Genomic DNA, 20,257 nt, shown 5'->3' on the forward strand with positions numbered 1-20,257 from the left:
AAAGACAGAATCTTAAAACCAGCAAGAGAAAAGCAGATAATTACCCCAAAAAGAGACTGTCAGCTGATTTCTCAAAAGGAATTTGCAAGCTAGAAGGGATTGGCAAAACACAGTTAAAGTCGTGAAAAGCAGGGACCTACAGCCCAGACTGCTTGCTTTACCCAGCAAAGCTATCATTTAGAATCCAAGGGCAGATAAAGAGCTTTACAAAAAAACAAACAAACAAGAAAATACTAGAGGAGTTTCATAACCAAACCATAATTTTATGAAATGTTAAAGGGACTTTTTGATGGTTGCAAAATGGGAGGGGCATTCTGGGGAATGTGGGAAGAGGTGAGGGGATTACGAAGTATGAATTGGTAGTTACGGAATAGCCATGGGGATGTAAACTACAGTGTAGGAAATGGAGTCGCTAAAGAATTTACATGCATGCATGACCCAGGGACTTGAACAATGGGGTGAGGATTGCCTGAGGGAGTAGGGGGTGCTGGGTGGAGTGGAGCAAAGGGGGAAAAACTGGAACAACTGCAATAGCATAATCAATAAAATGTAATTTAAAAAAACAACAGAAGACAAAAAAGTTAAATAATTTCTTTTTTAAAGTCTTATTCTCATCCTACCTTTCCTGAGACAATGTTAGTAACATCTTTCCACATCTCCATGAGTATGTAACAAGCATGATTACCCACAAACTGTTGTCTTATTTTTGTTTGTTTTTTTTCACTGTTCATATATTTTTAAGATTTTATTTATCTTTAGAGGGGAAGGGAAGGGGAGAGAGAGAGAAATATCAATGTATGGTTGCCTCTCATGTGTCCCCTGCTGGGAACTGGCCTGCAACCCAGGCATGTGCCCTGACTGGGAATCGAACTGCGATACTCTGGTTCGAAGGCCCGCACTCAATCCACTGAGCTACACCAGCCAGGGCCATTATTTTTGTTTTCTTAACAGAAATGAGATCATATTGCCTTTCAACTTATCTTTCAATTATTATAGATAACTCTTCAAGTGAGTTAAAAGCAATCATTCTTTTTTTTCCCCTCTCTGTCACACATCTACCTTTATTGTGAGTAGCAGGCGGGACACTTCCAGCAATAGTAAAAAGAATCAATTTACAAAAGCGAGGATTCAGTGAAGCTGCTGATTGGGACCTTGGGAGCTCATACACAGACGCTGATGCAGAGCAGCAGGAAGAGGACACCGGAACCCACGAAGAGCAAGACCACCAACAAGATGAGGAGCTCTATGTACAGATGTCCCAAGTGTACCTGGTGAAGGGTGACCTCATACACGAAGGACCAGGAGGTGAAGAACATGGCAATGGTCAACAGTGTAACGCAGTCAGATGAGGGGAAGACAGCTGGGTTCACTGGGCTGGTCTATCTGTTCATGGCCTCAAGCTCCACTTTGCTGGGCACAGGGTAACCCACCACTCTGCCACCAGCAAGGCAGTCATTCTTTTTGATACTGGCCAGATATTTCAAGTAAATGCACTCAGCACAGCCCTATCATTTGTATACTAATGGATGTTCAAGTTGCTTTCACTCTTTTGACAAAAAAATACAATTGTAAAAGTATTGGTGAATATATATCCTTATGTATTAATAGCTTAATTTATTTCAGAAATCTCACTGGGTAAAAGAATAAATGTATTTTAAATATTTGCAAAAGGCTGGATGGAATAAATTACAATCCCAACAGTAACAACAGGACTCATATCATAGCATCTCCACTCATGGTAGATACACACTTGGGTTACAAGTATGTGTATCTACCTGAAGAAAGAAAAAAGCAATGTCAACGTGCTTGCTTTACATTTGTATTTCTCTGATGAGAGGTTAAACATCTTACAATACTTATTAACTGTTTCAATTTCTTTCTCTTTAAGTAATCTGTACCAACCTTTGGCACCAGGACCAGTTTTGTGGAATGTGGGGGGTGGGTGGAGTTGGTGGATGCGGGAGGAGACAGGAGGCGGAGCTCATGCAAGCTTTGCTTCCAGCTGAATTTCTAATGGGCTGGTCCATGGCCAGGGGCACTGGGGACCCCTGATGTATATCCTTTGCTCACTGCTCATTTTCTGTTGTACTGTCTATACATTCATTTGTAGTTTTAACTAGAAATAAGCACCTATTGCTTGTCATGTATAAAAAATATTTCCCAGTCTATGTTTTATCTTTTGATAAACAATGGAATTTTTCCTTTTATGATTTTCTATTTATGGTATGTAGTCAAAATTTGGCTTTTGTAGATTATGAAGTTATACAGGATGGGGAAAAAAGTAGGCTTGCAGCTGTGAGTACATGAGTTTATTCTTGTTACTATTTATTCATTATATTATTTTCCATATGAACAACTATAAGCTTGTTTTTGCCTCACCCTGTACATGTATGCTCCTAAACTTTCTAATACTTTCCTTTTTTATATTTAATTTATACTCCCAAATAAAATTGTTTTGTTTATAGTGTGAAGTCGGGCTCTAGTTTTTCCTTGCAATTATATGTGTTCCACTTATTAAACTATCCTTTTCCCTTTAAACTAAAATGTCATCATTTTTCCATTCAATAACATCTCATATACACCTAACATCTATTTCACGCCAAATCTGTGCTGTTTCAATTACTGTATAGTATCTTACTAAAAATGTTAATATCTAGTCAGACAAACTCTTCCTGTTACTTCCTTTTCATTTTATTTTTGGGCCATCTTCAAACATTTATCCTTTGTAAATAAAGTCAAACAATATTATTCAGTTTCAAAACCCACTGATATCCTGATCTGTATTAATTGAATCACATTAAGGGTTATGCTACTTTACAAAGAACACAATTCTATACTAAGGCTTTTTTCACTGGAACATTATGCCACCACATATTCAATACTATGATACTATTCTTCAAGAAGTTAATTTTCTTTATATTATTAAATTTATTCCTCAAAGTCTTCTTCTAAGTTTGTGGCTTTTGTTATATTATCAATAGATTGTTTTTCTCTATTTCCATTTTATTTCAGATCTTCTATTAGGAATGACAGCTGCCCTGGCTGGGTTGCTCAGTTGGTTAGAGTGTCACCCCAATATACCAGGGGTACAAGTCAATCCCAGTCAGGGCACATACAAGAATCAACCAATGAATGCATAAGTGAAACAACAAACTGATGTTTTTCTCTCTAAAATCAACAAATACATTTTTTAGGATTTGCTAATGTTAAACATCCTGCATTTCCAGGATAAACTCTAATAATAACTCTTTCAATAACTCTTAATAGATTCTTTTACTATACCACTAGCTAGGATTATTTGGAACATACGCATCTGTATTCAAATGGAAAGAAAACTAGCTGAGTTTTGTTGTACCTGCCTATGAGATTTCATTATTAAGGTTATGTAAGCTTCATAAAATATACTTGGGAGCTTTCTTTTACTGATTTGAAATGCTTTAAATTGGAATTACTGGCTGCTTCTTTAGAGATTAGATAATTTAGATGTAACTTCTAAAGATAGGTGTTTTATTATGCTTTAATTTCTGCCACAGCCATCGGTCTGTTCAGGTTCCATCTTGGGTTGTTCTGATATTTACATACACAATTTTTCATTTCTCAATATGTGTATACATGCAACACATAACTTGTTTTAAGTGGGATCTCATCTCTTTTGAAATGTAGTCTTTTCCTTTTCTTTCTTTGATTCCATCCTTAACCACCTTCCCATTCCCTTCTCTTCAGGACACACACATCCAAGTTCAGTATATATTTCTCCATATTTTCCTCCGTGTTCATACAGTCTGACATAGTGTACTGGGTTGGCCAAAAAGCCCACTTTGCTTTACAAAATGAGACATAATACTGTCCTCAACTTTGCTTCTCTTGTTCTATCTCTTGCAGATAATGCTTACATTTCTGGCATAATTCTAATTCCCTGAATATTACATTCCATGGTATGAAGAAATTATTTATTCTACTTTTCTGCTAAGATTAGCAATCACTGTTTATTCCTAGTTCCCATTTCTATGAAATTGCCTATTCTAGACATTTCATATAAATGGAATCTACAATCTGTGGCCTTTCATGAGTGGCTTCTTTTATTTAAGCATGTTTTCAACATTAACCCACAGTGCAGCATGAATTACTACTTTGCTATTTTTTTTTGAGTAATGCTTCATTGTACAGCTATAACATATTTATCTATTTGATCAACATGCTTCTGCTTTCTGTACACTGAATTTGCATTTAGGCACCATTATCAAACTCTTTCAAACTAGAATCTGTGTTTTCTTCTACAATTATATAGTGAGGATGAAAAAGATCAATGTTTCAATTTTTTTCTTAATCCTCAGCCATAGGGAGAGAGGAAGAGAAGAGGGGGAGAGGAAGGGGGAGAGAGAAACACTGATGAGAAAGAGAAGCACCGATCAACTGCCTCCTGTATGTACCTGGACTGGGGATGGAACCTGCAACCTAGGTATGTATCCAGGCTGGAAATGGAACCCACAGCCTTTTGGTTTCAGGACAATACTCCAACCAACTGAGCCACACCCGCCAGGGCGCTTTCAGTTTTTCATATCCATTACCACATTATATTGCATTTGGTAGAGCTTCTAAATAACATTAAATTAAAATGGACGGAGCACCTCTGTCGCTGATTTGTCTTTCAATACTTAGAATACCAGGACTTCCACCAAGATGGAGGCATAGGTAGAAACACTGTGCCTTCTCCCACAACCAAGTTTGAATACAACAATGGTTTGGAGAACAAAGACACAGCCAAAGAACAGAAAATTGAACTATACAAAAGTCCAACAACAACGAACCGTTCTACCAGACCGGTAAGCAGGGCGGAGCCAGCAGGGGAGCGGGGTCAGGCAGGAAAGATCCCCGACCCAGGCGTGCAGGCAGTCCCCCCACGAGCTGACCCAGTGAGGGCTGGGGACCGTGGGCTGGCTGTGGTCACACATTTGCGCAAACAGCAGGGGAGTGAGCAGTGAGACGGACCATGCAGTCCCCAGCAACAAACCCAGCAGCGGGCTGACCACGGTTGCACATTCGCTTCGAGCACAGTGGGACGGATCTCGAGGACCGGATAGCGAGGACCGTGGCGGCGTCAGGAGGCAGCAGAGGGGGCCCGCCATTGCTTTCCTTTGGCCCTGTCCCCACATACAGCGTCACAACCCAGCAACTAAGTGGCCCCACCCTGATGAACACCTAGGTGTTCACCTAGGCTCTGCTCCTCATACATAACAGGCACGAACAGTCTAAAATATGGCTCAAGAAGAACTCAAAGCTCCAGAGCCAATAACTCTAAGCGACCAGGAAATAGCGAACCTCTCGGAAGCACAATTCAAGACACTGGTGATCAGGATGCTCACAGAACTGGTTGATATTAGAGGAACATATGAAGGCTAAACTAATCGAAATGAAGGGAAATGCACAGGAAACCAATAGTGATGGAAAGGAAACTGGGACTCAAATCAAGGGGGTGGACCAGAAGGAAGGAAGAAATGACCAAACAGGAAAAAGTGAAGTTACAAGAATTCAAAAAAAATGAGGAGAGGATTAGGAACCTCCAGGACATCTTTAAACATTCCAACATCTGAATTTTAGGGGTACCAGAAGGGGAAAAGGAACAGCCACAAGTGGAAAACGTATCTGAACAAATAATAAAGGAGAACTTCCCCAGTCTGGAAAAGGAAATAGACTTCCGGGAAATCCAGGAAGCTCAGAGAGTCCCAAACAAGTTGGACCCAAGGAGGAACACACCAAGGCACATCATAATTACATTAGCCAAGATTAAAATGAAGGAGAGAATCCTAGAAGCAGCAAGAGATAAGGGGACAGTTACCTACAAAGGAGTTCCCATCAGACTGTCAGCTGATTTCTCCAAAGAGACCTTACAGGCAAGAAGGAGCTGGAAGGAAGTATTCTAAGTCATGAAATCCAAAGACCTACATCCAAGATTGCTTTATCCAGCAAAGCTTTCATTTAGAATGGAAGGGCAGATAAAGTGCTTCTCAGATAAGATCAAATTCAAGGAGTTCATCATCACCAAGCCGTTATTATAGGAAATGTTAAAGGGACTTATCTAAGAAAAAGAAGATAAAAAATATGAACAGTGAAAGGCCAGCAAACTCAGAGTTACAAACAACCACACCTAAAACAAAAGGAAACTAAGAGGACAGCTAGATCAGGAGCAGAACAATAGAAATGGAAGAACACATGGAGGGTTAGCAACAGGGGAGTGGGAGGAGGAGAAGGGGGGAGAGGTACAGAAAATAAGTAGCATAAACAGTAGGTAAAAAATAGATAGGGGGGAGGGCAAGAATAGTATGGGAAATATAGAATCTAAAGAACCTGAGACACATGGTGATAAACTAAAGGGGGGGAAGGGTGGGGGAGGGGTGTGCAGGGTGGAGGGGAATGAAGGGGGGAATAGAACAACTGTAATGGTATAATCAATAAAATATATTAAAAAAAGAATACCAGCTGTTAGTTTATTTATTTATTATATTTAAGTAATTTCCTTGTTCTATTTATTCAGGTTTTTATTAAATTTTAACTGACTTTTCAAAATATTTTGATATAATCATATAATTTTTCTTTTATTGTTTGATGTAACATGAATACTCTCATATCAAACTACCTTCTCTTACTTGGGAATAAACCTTATTTAGACATGGGTTTTTATTCTTTTGATACACTGCTAGATTGTATTTTTTTTTAACATCTGGTGAGAAATTCTTCCCATGTATTTGAGAGTTTTTCCTAGTTTTGGGGGGGATTACTATCTTTATTTGCTTTTACTACTAAAATTATACTGGCTTCATAAAATCATTACAAAAATTGAATTAAGAAAAAAAAGCCTGGAATCATTTGAGTATTATTAAAATCAAACTTCCTTCAAGATTAGAAGAAACAGCTGTGAAGCCAACTGGTCACTAGGACTTTTTACTGGCAATCTCTAATTAGCTTTCATGCTCCTGTGGTAATTCCAATTTTCCTATTATCTTGGGTCACTTTTTGAACTTCCTTTTTCTTTTTGTTCCTCAGGGTCACATATAGCATTTCAATATAATAGTTAATAATGAAATAATTTACTTGAGCACTTACCACTTGTACTAGTTGAAGTGCTCAAAATGGATTAACTCTTAATTCTCTCAACAGCTCTTATGAAACAGGTGCTATAATTAAAAACCATATTCTATTCAAATTTGTAAGTTTTTATAGCTGAAGGGGAACTACAGCAATTACTTAATATTAAGCTTACTTTTAGCATAACTGCTGATGGATTATAAAGGGAGACGATACAGAATCCTGATGCATCACAGTAAACATTACAATGACCTTCAAATTCTTTGAATGTTTCCATGCGTAGATATGTATCTTTTAATCATTCCTATTCTTTACATTTGTCCTTTTCTCCCTACCCAAGCCTCATAAGAAGTGTGCCATTCTTATCAGTTTTTCAAAGCACCAGGATTCAGTTTTCTTAGAATTACTTTTCTTAAAAATAGATTTCTATATTACTAATCTTAGTTGCTTTTCCTGTTTGGTTGGTTATTCTTCTCCATTCCTTTTGGTTTACTCTACTTTCTCCCCTAATTACTAAAGCAATTAGTCAAGATTTAAATTTTTCAATTTTTAAAATAAAGAATGAATGGTTTATGAAATTTTCTCAGAGAACAGTTTTAGGCATGTCCAATTGATTTTGCTATGAACATTTTTCCTTTTACTTATAAACTTGCCTCAAACAATTCAGTGTCATTATTTTTAAATCAGTGTTTTTGACTTATGATTTATAATTTTTCAGATTTCAACCATGAAGAATCTGGTTGGGACAGGGCGGTAGGGGGTAGAGGGACTGAGCAAAAAGGAAAAAGGACTCACGTAGCGACTACTGGGGAGGGAGTATATAAAGGGACTAAATGGTAATTGAAAAATTACAATCAAGATAAAAAAAATGAATCTCGAAAAAAAGAATGTGGTCTGGAAAATCTTTCCATTTTAGAACCCATTACATGATCAATTTTTAAAGGTGTTTCATGAACATAAGGGGAGAACATGACAGAAAAATGACATCTGGGAGAGGTATTTTCTTTCAGTTGTCAGTATACAGTATTTTCAGTGCTTTATCATCCAGTGCAGTACACGAAATACTGGGTGCTAGTCTGTTGCCTTCCTTTGTAATCTCGCATCTATAAACTTGCAAAAGGTATCCTTGTCCTTAAAATTCAGCACCTTTGTAAAAATACTAGACTTGTGTCTCTTTTGATCTTAGAAACTCCACAAAAAGAAAAATCATACAATTTGGTCTCCACCCTCGGGCTCTGAAGGCTGGCAAGCCCTCTCCCTCAGGTAGTTCTTCTCAGTTCCTGGAAGAAATTAAGCCTCAGACCTGTCATTTCCTTGGAGACCTATGGAAAGTTTAAGTAAACTGCCTTCCCTATTGAATCGCTTAGAAGAAACTGGAAGAGGGAAATAAGGATACATATTCCAACCACCAGTTGAGTATGTCCTATTAATCCTGTATCAGTCATCTGAAACCAACTATTACAGTTATTTTGAGGTTTTCATAACTTTGACCTTAATTTTTAAGAAAGTTCAACTTTATTCTAAGGAAGCCATATAGACTTTGTATTTCGAGCCTTATGTAAAATGGTGAACTTTTAATTGTTTCATATTAGGTAAAACTGTTTCCTTTCAGGTAAAATTAAAAGAAATTTACAACAAAAAACCGCCACCAGCTTTTAACACCCGGTTTCTCACATATTCTGTTACTGTACCTGATCGTGTATGTCGACCATTACTGCATTCTGCTGGGGTGGGTGAGCAGCAGGGTGTAACAGACGGGGGGATACATTCGGAGGGTGGAAGGCTCGAGGTTCTTCTATTGCTTGCTGCTGTGCATAAGGGAGATGGTGATAATTTTCATCTTGACTAATGGAATTATGCCGAGACAGACGATCCCTTCTTCCTCTCTGGCGTCTGACAGGAGGACTGTAACACAGTAAATGCCGTAAAGGTCGTTACAATGTTTACTGTTGTGATATACCAGGACTCTGTATTGTCTCTTTACAATCCATCCACAGTTTATGCTAAGGTAAGCTTGAGTATTAAATAACTGCTATAGTTCTCCATCAGCTATAAAAACATAAATTTGAATGTTTTGAAATTAAAATATAGCTAATACACAATATTCTTCATCTTAGTTTCACGTATACAACAGTCATTCAACATTTAAATATCCAAAGAAGTGATTACTATGAGTCTAGTGACCATCTGACAATGCACAGGCTATCACAATGCTCCGGACTATATTCCCCACTGCTGCCATGTGCCGCATCCCTGTGACTCACCAGTTTTGAAACTGGAAATTCGTGTCTCTTATTCTCCTTACCTGTTTTATTCTTCATCCTACTCCCTTCCCCTCTGGTAAATATCAGCTTTTACACGTATGTGTTATGATATGCATATTATAATACGTAGTTTTTAATGTACTTTTATAGTATGTATTACATTACACACATATTACAATGTGTATATACGTATATATTTAAAATAAAACGAAATTGGTATTCAGCTTTGAAAGTATTTAGAAATCAACAACCAACCACTGTCATTGTTTTTCTGGTTTAATTGTATGAAATTGCTTTATACACAAAAAAGTCAAGTATGAACAATTTCATATAGTTTAACCTATTATTTCTCTTTATTTTATAAAAATTATAACAAAATTTAATACATCTTGCCAGTATTCATTCCACATATGTTAACAGGACCTTTATGTTTGTCTATTTGGCTAAAACATAGACATAGTTTCCTATATGCCCAAAATGACAATTTCAAAAAATGAGTAGAAAAATAATGAAATAAAGAACATTTGTGGACAACTGCAATTATAACAGTAACTGAGTAAAAGCTGAGAATGAAAACGATTGACAGCCAATGTTGCATAAATATTTCATCAATAAACAGAATTTTTAGTTAGAGTCTGGTTATTGAAGGAAATCACGTTTACTCTCTATGCACTAGTCACCTATGTAGTTTAGCACAAATTTAACAAGTTACTTTGAGTAAACTTCCATTTTGTACTTTCCTACAAGTCCACAATTCACCTCTACTGTTCTTTACAATGGCTCAGCACTGATGCAATTCGAAAAAGCAGCAGGCCTCATTAAAATGTACTGCACTTTGGTGAAAGAAGCTAAACTGCTCCCTTCTAGTCACAGCTGCACACAGCCACCTCAGCAATCTTTACTGCGGTCAGGTCCCCTCTCTCTCTACTTTTCACCTGCTTCTTCTCACACTGAACAGCTTAACCTGAAAGGGTACAAGAAACACTCCTTTGTGATATTAACTCCTTTAATAGTATTCTTGATACCATCCCCCAGGTTCTTGCTCCACTAACTGCTTCTTCCATCTTTATGTTTAGCATATCTTTTTGCATTTTTCCTTCAAAAACTACATATTGTATTGAGATTGAGAGAGAGAGAGAGAGAGAGGTAGGTTGATCAGCTGCCTCCCTCAAGTACCGTGACTGGAGATTGAACCCCCAACCTAGGCATTTACCCTGACCAGGAATCAACCAGCCACCTTATGGGACAACACTTCAACCAACTGAGCCACACTGGCCAAGGCTTAAAGCCACTTTTTAAATGTTTTATTTTGGGACAACTTCAGTATAGTTTTCGCAAAGCCCTCAACCAGCTTTCCTTCCTTCATGCTAGTATCTTCCATTAGCATAGAAAAACTATCAAAATTTAAAAATAAACCTCAGTATCACACTATCAATTCAACAACACATATTGAGATTTTACCAGCTTTTCCACCAATGGTTCCTCACTGTCTTGAAACTCAATGCAGGATCTCATTATTCCTATGGTCATCATGTCTCCTCAAATTAATTTCTCCAGTCTATAACATTTCCTCAGTCCTTCCTTGGCTTTCACGACCTTTACTCTTCAGAATGTCCCCTAATCTGGGTTTGCCTGATGTTTTCTCACGATGTACCTGAAGTTGGGCATCACTGAACAGGATGCAAAGGTGGTGACATGCCCTTCCATTGCATCACAAAAGGAGTGCATCAGTGTGCATCACTGAGACATATTTATGTATCCCTGACCACCTGGCTAACCTGCCAACACTCTACCACAAAACCTTCTTCCCTTTGTAATTACTAATCTGCTTCTATGGAAAGTTTGCCAATCTTTTTAGCATGCATGAATGGGTCGTTAGCAATCATTACGATACTCTAATACTGATTTTCTATCACCCTCATTTCTCCTACATGTATTAATTGGAGTTCTGTAAGGAAGAGCTGTTGCTTCTTTCACATTTGTTTACTCAGTTATTCATAATCAGTGTGTGCTTGTGGCTATTTATTTTATTCCTTGGGTTATGGTATACACCATTACTTTATTTTGGTGTTCAAATTATTTCAACTTTGTCCAAGTGGAGCACTTTCAGTTTGGCTCCTGTGCGCTTTCACTATGTCCCTATCCTTCTGACCACTTCCTTAATAAGTAGCACCACAATACGTTGTGGTTTTATCTTGTATTTTCCCTACACCAGTTCTGGAATTAACCAGCTCTCCAAAGAGTCTTGGTTCCTTTCATTGCAGAGTGGCTGATATTTTTTTTATTTTCTATTTTATTTATTTATCTTTAGAGGGGAAGGGAAGGAGAGAGGGAGAGAAATATCACTGTATGGTTGCCTCTCATTCATCCCCTGCTGGGAACTGGCCTGCAATGCAGGCATGTGCCCTGACTGGGAATCGAACCATGACCGGGTGGTTCGCAGGCCCATGCTCAATCCACTGAGCTACACCCAGCCAGGGCCAGAGTGGCTGATATTTTGAAGCTAGGTGTGCTTACCGCTACCTGGGAGTCATATCACTGTTTCTGGTCTCTTTAAGAGAACCAAACAGAAATTTTATATATACATACTAACTCATATTTGCACATAACATGGCTTTATATCCATTTGAATATCTTATTTTCCTTATTTACCTGAGAAGCTAATTGGCTGTAAGTAAGTGATTCATGAACCTGGCAACAAGCATCCCATGTAGCAACTAGAAGAGCACTACCTGTAAAAATACTGTAAAGGTGGAAATGGGAGGGAGGTGGGGAGCACGGGGTGGGCTGGGCTGGGAGTAAAAAACCCCAGAAAACTGTACCTGAACAACAATTAAATAAAAAAATACTTTAAAGGAATGTTTTATATGTCACTAAAAAGAGGGAAGAAATTGCCAACTGAAATACCATCAATTTTAAGTATTGATGTTGTTATGAAATCTTAAGATTACAATAGAATATATATGCTCACGTCACTCATCCCCTGAAACAACACTTGACCACAAGCTTTAAGGGCCCCTTTTAAAATTGTTTTATTCTGTTGTCACCTGCTCTCACTTCCCTCCTCAAAAATAATTTCAATAGCTCTCAAACCAAACACAAATTAAGATCCAAGTCCTTGTGTTGACAGGTTAAGTCCCTACCTTTCCTATACTGCCTCTCATCAAATCTTCATTAAGTGTGCCTTTGTGGTAGAGCACTTAGGAAGAATTATTAGAAAATCTATAAACAAGTAATGATAAAAAAGGACAAATGTTTCTTTCAGTTGACTTTACACTGGTGATACTTTGTCATCTTGTTTTACATGTATCACTTGTAAATGCACAAAGCTGTTTCCTCCTGCCTTTTGATGGACTGAGTTTTCTGTATATGTTGTTTCATGGTGTGAAAGTTATACATTCTAGTTTTATTCTTCTACTGATTTACCCTTAAAATTTTAAACACACAACCCTTCCACTTTTGTAAAAACATCCAGATTTACTCAGCATTAGTAGATGAAAGTAATTAAAATACACGTTCACTTCTCTCTCCTCTGTCCCATCTCATGTTCCAGATCTTTTCCATATTTCTTTCTCTTTTTAAAAACAATTGTCTTGAATCCTACTTCTTGCATTTATTCTTCTGCTTTCTGGATAGAATACAGTATTTAATAATTCTTTCAGGAAAGATGTTACTGGTCCTTCTTTGTCTGTGGCTTTATACTTACATAATTTAATCAGCTAGTAGAACTCTCTTAAGATGTCAGTAAATATTGACTATTTATTTATCATTGATGAATGTTCTGAAATTTCACCATGATCTTGCTCAACATGCAGTCTTCCTTCAATTCTGGAAGATGATTTTGTATTATATTTTTTAAAAAAGTCATCCCTCTTACCATCTCCACCTGAAAATACTAGACATATTCAGAAGTGATGGCTCTGTGTGTACATAAGAACTGTCTTTCCTTCATTTTGCCCTTTACACCACACTCTGGAAAGATTCCTCCACTTGATCTTCCAGAAATGAAGACACTTTTCCTGCCCATTTATTGAATTTTTAATAAAAATTAAAATTTAATTTTTAATTAAATTTTAATTTTTTACCAACTAAGATTTTCAGTTGATTTTTAAAGATATAATCAATCTCTTCTTGTATATATCTCTCATTACAGTTACTCTAGTTTGTTCTGTTGCTTCAAATTCTTTGTTTTAGTGTCCTTCTGCCATTTTGCTGGGTCTCCCTCAAATGTCTGATAACTTCCTTTTGGTGTGCTTATCTTCGTATTTGAAATTATTCTAACTATTGTTGACTACTGCATCCGTCTGCAGTGCCTGCTTCTGGAAGAGAATCTGGCAGCTAAGCTTTCAGCTGGCCTACAATGAAGTAGTGAGGGGAGGATGGCGTAGGCAGAGTGAAACACCGCCAGACAGAATACAGGCTTACAGGAGCTAGTTTTCTGGGTAAGTGCTCCCCCCATCCCTCCTCTGCATTGTCATGAATGTGGAGCATGATGCTTCTCTTCAATTTAAAAACCCACAGGTAGCTGCTACCAGGTGGAAACAGACACTTTTGCACTCCTTTCCCAATCCAGAGAATTTCCTATGTCCTAGCAATTGTACTCCTAGGCTTCCATCCCAATGCACTGTTTACGCATATATACCAGGACATGGGTATATGAAGGTTCCTGACAATACTCTTTATATAACAAATGGGTACACAAATTACAGTATGTTGATCTAACAAAAGATTATATCACAATAAAAATAAATGAACTACTGCTACCCAAATTAAAAACAGAATGTTAGGTGACTGCGGGAGGGAAAGGAGTATAAGGGGGATAAAAGGTAATGGAAAAAAACACAAAAAACAAATTTAAAAAACCCCAAATGTTTAGTAAACAAAGTGAAAGAATACATTTAAATAAAAACAAAACAGGCAAACCCCGTATTATATTATTTTAGAATACATTCGTAGGTGTGGAAAAGTCTACCCAGGGAAGGACAACAACCCAGAGGAAAGAGTTGTTCTCCAGGGAGGAGGAAGGGGGGCTTTTCGAGGTAGTACCGACATCCCGTTAAACCCGGGTATTGGGTAACTTGTGTGCATGATTTTAAGTGTACACTTGTTTCACAAATTCTTTTGAATGTATGATACATTTCAGCACAAAACAGGAAAGATTTCAGCAGGTGCTCAGGCTGTAACCTTGAACCAACCAACCATACTTCCTTATACTTACTTAACAGCTATAAAATATTTTACTTGGTTGACTTAACATTATTTACTTAAACATTCCCACATAATTAGGTAATAATACACCAGGTAATGTAAAAGTCTTAGTTTCAACAGAATATAGCTCAGAAACAGGTTTATTCTGTCTCATCTGGAACAAACAATGGTGGTTTTAAGGCCCCTTCAGTGTTAAGTTTCCTAGGGCTGTCCTAACAAAATACCACAGACTGTGAGGTATGAACAACAGAAATTTATTTTTTTCATGGTTCTGAAGCTTTTAGGCCCAAGATCAAGGTGCCAGCACGGTTAGTTTCTGGCAAGAGCTCTCTTCTTGACAAGTGGCTTCCTTCTCCCTGTGTCCTCGAGTGCTATCTCTTCTTGTTAGGATGCCAGTCCTCCTGGATCAAGGCCGCATACTTACCACCTCACTAAACATTACTGCCTTAGAAGCTCCATCTCCAAATACATCCATGCTGGGGGTAAGGGCTTCAAGGTATGGACTTTGAGGAGACACAAACATTCTACCTATAAGTCCTATTTCAATATTAACAATATTTCTTAGATTATCAACAACCTGCACACGCAAACAGTTATCTCATCCCAAAGATGCACTATTCCGCTGGAAGAAGAAATGTATGACCTCACACAGCAACCAAAGAGGAAGAAGCTCAGGCCCTGTCTGGTGTGGCTCAGTGGATGGAGCACTGGCCTACAAATCAGGTCTCCAGTTCAAATCCCAGTCAGGGCACACGCTTGGGTTGCAGTCCAGGTCTCTGGGGAGGGGCGTGTGAGAGGCGTGTGAGAGGAAGAGGTTTCTCTTCCTCTCTCCCTTACCCTTTCTCTAAAAATAAAATCTTTTAAAAAATAACAATTTTTTTTTAAAAAAGAGGAAGCAGCTCAGGAAGAAATGTATTCTCCTAGGAAGGAAAAGCAAAAGCTGAGTCCCATGAAAGAGAAGACTGAGAGTTAAAGTAAATCTCAATCACTCTTCACACCAGACTGCACACTTTTATAAGATACCTAATCATGCTCCCAAATGCCTCAGAAGATACAAAAGACACAGGACTAGAGTGAAGAAGACTTATGTCATTACTAGAATCTCCTTATTCCCTTAATTGTTGTGAATGATCAAATGCATTTTTCCACAATCAGGACTGCAGGCTGGCCTGCAAAAAGTCTTTAATTCATAAGGCAGTTGAATTATATACAATGGTATGGATTGATTTTAGGTAAATCACTTTAGCCTCTATTAATTTCTTCATCTGTTAATCGCAAGCTAAATGAACTCTCAGGATCTAAACCTTTAATGTCATTGTATGTGTGTATGTTTGAGTGTACATATACATATGGACTGATGTGTTTATAAAATGCCTATAGATAAAACACACAACTCTTTTTAAGATTTAAGAAATAAATTGTAATCAACTAACCTTCTTCTGTTGCGTGCAGGTGTGTTGCACCGTTCCCCTGAGAAGTGATGTTGACTTGGTCGAACTGAAGGGGGCTGCCTATTTGATGTCATCTCCCATGGTCGCATTGGTGGGGAGGGAGCTGGTGATGCTGACGTATAATCAAAGACTGAATGAGAGAGGCGCTGTCTCTTGGGGCTTGGACTATCTTCACTCTGCCAATGCAACAAAAATCAACCAACTGAGTAAGGTATTTTAAGGATTTCACACTACTGTTCACGCATGGTATTTAAATATATTTACTTTGAAGTGTAAAGGAGGGAAAAATATGCTATTAACCCAAGTTAAATACCTTTAAAGAAAAAGATGTGGGGGGCAGAGGAAAAAGGGAGATGCATAGCAAATAATATCAAATGAAAAGTAAACTGTTTCTTAAAAATCATCCTAAAACCCACCAGGTAACAACACACAAGGTACACAATAGAGCAATTAGTAATTGTATGGTAGTTAACCATCTCTTTTAAATCCCCATTCAACTGAAAAGTTCCACTATGTTCTCCCATCAGTCAATGGTTACTCTTTTAGGAATCAGCTCTTAGCCGAGAGGTAAGTCTGGAGGGGCTGCGATTTAGGCCCTCGATCTGATTCCAAACCACTCTTCTGTGTCCTTAGTTCTGTTGTTTAAGGATGTTCTGATATGTCATTTAATAAAAGTTACTTGAAAAAAAAGATTTACATAAAACAGATAAAAAGAAATAGTCAACTGATCCAGACTAGTGATTTTCAACCACTGTGCCGCAAGGAGCACGCTGCTATGCAACAAAGATTTGGAAAACATGCGATGCCCCGGCTGTTTAGTCAGGGGCACTGACCTCTCCAGGACGCCAATGCAACAACAGCTGTCTGGTGTGACTGAATCAGTATTATACTTTTTTCTTCATACTTGCAAAACATGTTTTTTTGGTGTGCTGCAGAATTTTAGTAATTAGTTTATGTGTGCCATGAGATGAAAAAGGTTGAAAATCACTCATCTGGATCATCGTTATTAACCAGAATGTCACAGCATTTTGAGAAAGACATGGAGTTTCAGGTAGATCATGGAAATAATGAGTAATTCCCAATTTACATACGTTGCATGCTGGCACAGTCTCAAGTTTTCAAGGGTCACAGAATTGATTACTAACTATAAAATTGGTATGAATCACTTAATTGAATTATTAACTCTTCAGGAGTCCACATTCAACTCATTTCCCAATTGAGCCTCAACAAAATTGCCAAAATTACAAATAAACTTAAAGTCTGATGAGGACTATGTGTTTCCTAAGAGAACATCTCCTAGCTCCAATCTATTCCCAGTGAGTTCTAATTATGTGGGCATTATAGCACTTTTGATCGTAAAATAATTGGTATCTGCTGCTAGCACAGGTATATGGTGCTACATACTACATTAGATTTTAAGAGATAACATAAAACAGAACAACTGATTAAACCGATAGGAAAGAAGCAAATTGCCAAATAATTATTTTTGATTATTCCAAATTATTTTAATAGAGGTATTTCAAAACCCCAATAATTTTTCTTCTATATTTGAGAATATTTCAATTTGTCACAACTAAAATAAAATTTTCAGAACTACATATAAAAGCTTTTGTAACTCTTCATCACACTAACCTTTTCTTCCTTGATTTAACAGTACCATTAAAAGTATATTTGTTTTGCCCTGGCTGGGTAGCTCAGTTGGTTAGAGCGTCATCCCCGTACACCAAGGTTACAGTTCCATCCCTGGTCAGGACACATACAAGAAGCAACCATGAATGCATAAATAAGTGGAAAGACAAATTGACATTTCTCTCCCCTTCTCTAAAATCAATAAATACAATAGTTTTTTTAAAAAATGTTTAAAACAAGTATACTTGTTCTTACCCCTTGATTTTAGTAAGAAAATCTGTTATGTTCTGATAATCTTAATAAATGAAAAAAATCATCGGAATTTAGACAGTTTGATTAAAACAAAATAGCAGAATGACCAATATTTGGCAAACCCATATATGAACTACACAAAGCACTAGGAATAAGTGATCCCTAGTTACTAAAACAGATTTCACTAACATGACTTTAAAAGTACAAAAGACTAGTAACCAATCATAATAACTAGCTTTCTTTTCCATGTGCTACACTGCAAAGCTTAATGCAAGCTAAGATATGCAACTCTGAATTCTAACTTTTCATCATCCTAGTCCCACAACAAAGAAAGAAAACCACAGGCCAACATCACTGATGAACATAAGATGTTAAAATCCTCAACAAAATATTGGCAAACAGCATCCGGCAATATGACATTGAAAAGACCACACACCATGATCAAGTGGGATTCACCTCAGGGATGCACGGATGGTACAATATTCACACATCAATAAATGTGACACATCACATTAACAAAAGGAAAGACTAAAATCACATGATCATCTCAACAGATGCTGAAAAAGCATTTGATAAGGTACAGCACCCATTTATGATAAAAAACACTCAGCAAAGTGGGAACAGAGGGAGCATACCTCAATGTAATAAAGGCCATACACGAGAAACCTAGTCAATGTCATACTCAATGGGCAAAAACTAAAAGCTTTCCCCCCTAAAATCAGGAACAAGACACAGGTGTCTGCTCTCACCACCTCTATTCAACATGGTATTGAAGTTCTAGTCACAACAATCAGACAAGAAAAAGAAATAAAAGGCATCCTAATTGGAAAGGAGGAAGTAAAACTGTCATCGTTTGCAGATGACATATCATACATAGAAAACCCTCTAGACTCTACCAAAAAATTACTTAACCTAGTAAGTGAATTTGGCAAAAAGGATGGATACAAAGTCAATACTCAGAAATCAAAGGCATTTTTGTATACCAACAATGAAATATCAGAAACAGATTAGGGGAAAAATTCATTTGCTATAAATAAATTACCTAGGAATAAACCTAACCAAGTAGGTAAGAGACCTGTACTCAGAAAATTACAGAACACTGAAGAAAGAAATTAAGGAAGACACAAATAAATGGAAGCATATACTGTGTTCATGGATTGGTTTCCATACTACCCAAAGCAATGTATAGATTCAATGCGGTCCCTATTAAAATACGAATGACACACTTCAGAGACATAGAACAAACACTTCTAAAATTTCACTACTACAATGTAGGGTGAAATGCTATAAATCCACAAAAATGACCTGAAAAAACACTTATTTTACAACAAATGTATTTCTTTTAAGAGTAGAGATGACCCAGAAAGCTCCTAATCTCTCTTCTTTCTGCTGTGGTTAAAGGTTTACATTAGTGAATAAGGAGACATTAGGCAAAGAGAAGTGAGGTCTTTACAGTAGTAAGTCTTTCTTTTTCTCCTCAAAGTAATAGGAAACCACATTGGACACCTAAAGACAGGAAAGTATTAAAAAGTTAGTTTTTGGCATATGCAACATGGTTTCATCACATTCTGCATCAATTTTAGGACCCTAAGGGAACGCCAAAAAACAGTCCTCAGTTTCCAACAAAGGGAAGAGAGAGAGTAGCCTACAAAGAAATGAGAATTAGATTAGCATTAAACTTCCCACAGAAGACAAAAAAAGCTAAAACTGCTCTGAAGAAAAATAATGTTGAACCCAGAGTTTTATACTCCAACTAAACTATTAATCTAGTGAGGGCAAAAACAAATACCTTGTCAGATTCAAAGTTGCTTCTCACATTGGTTCAGAGGAATTTACTCGATTGATTTTATAACGTGTGTGAGTGAGCTCTTTCTTTTACTTGAGCAAAAAAAAGCTAATCAGAAATCATTAAATGCTATGGAAAAAATCATTAAACATGTGTGTGTATATATACAGCTTACCCTTGAGGGGGGGAAAGGGGCACTGATCCACTGGAGTCAAAAGGCTACTATAACTTCCTCAGGCTCTCCACATACACAAATTCCCAGCTGCGGATGAAAAAGCAGTTGACCCTTGAACAATACAGGTTTAAACTCTCTGAGTGTACTTATACTAGACTTTTTAAAATCCTCACCCGAGGATGTTTTTTCAGAGAGGGGAGAGAGGGGAGAGAGGGGAGAGAGGAGGGAGAGGAGGGAGAGGAGGGAGAGGAGGGAGAGGAGGGAGAGGAGGGAGAGGAGGGAGAGGAGGGAGGGTTTGGGCAGGAATGAAAGCCCCTCCCCAAAACGAGGAGTTCNGGGGAGGGGAGAGAGGGGAGGGGGACAGGGGAGGGGGAGAGAGGGGAGGGGGACAGGGGAGGGGAGAGAGGGG

General features: G+C 37.7%; 1 protein-coding gene and 1 pseudogene across 8 annotated transcripts in view; both read right to left on the reverse strand.

Moving 5' to 3' along the window:
- Positions 1 to 20,257, reverse strand: part of RNF38 (ring finger protein 38) — a 125,299-nt gene that overhangs the window by 20,341 nt on the left and 84,701 nt on the right. For all 8 annotated transcript variants that reach the window (XM_037036173.1, XM_037036172.1, XM_037036171.1 and 5 more), the window contains 2 exons: positions 15,989 to 16,182; positions 8,775 to 8,988 (listed from right to left, as the gene is read on the reverse strand). In XM_037036173.1, the coding sequence (XP_036892068.1) occupies positions 8,775 to 8,988; positions 15,989 to 16,182 (408 nt within the window). The remainder of the gene's footprint in view (positions 1 to 8,774; positions 8,989 to 15,988; positions 16,183 to 20,257) is intronic.
- LOC118979831 (transmembrane protein 258-like) lies at positions 946 to 2,388 on the reverse strand (annotated as a pseudogene).

This window comes from Sturnira hondurensis, unplaced genomic scaffold, assembly GCF_014824575.4.
Source record: "Sturnira hondurensis isolate 20B ecotype Veracruz unplaced genomic scaffold, ASM1482457v3 Scaffold0022566, whole genome shotgun sequence".
NCBI classification, from domain to species: Eukaryota; Metazoa; Chordata; class Mammalia; order Chiroptera; family Phyllostomidae; genus Sturnira; species Sturnira hondurensis.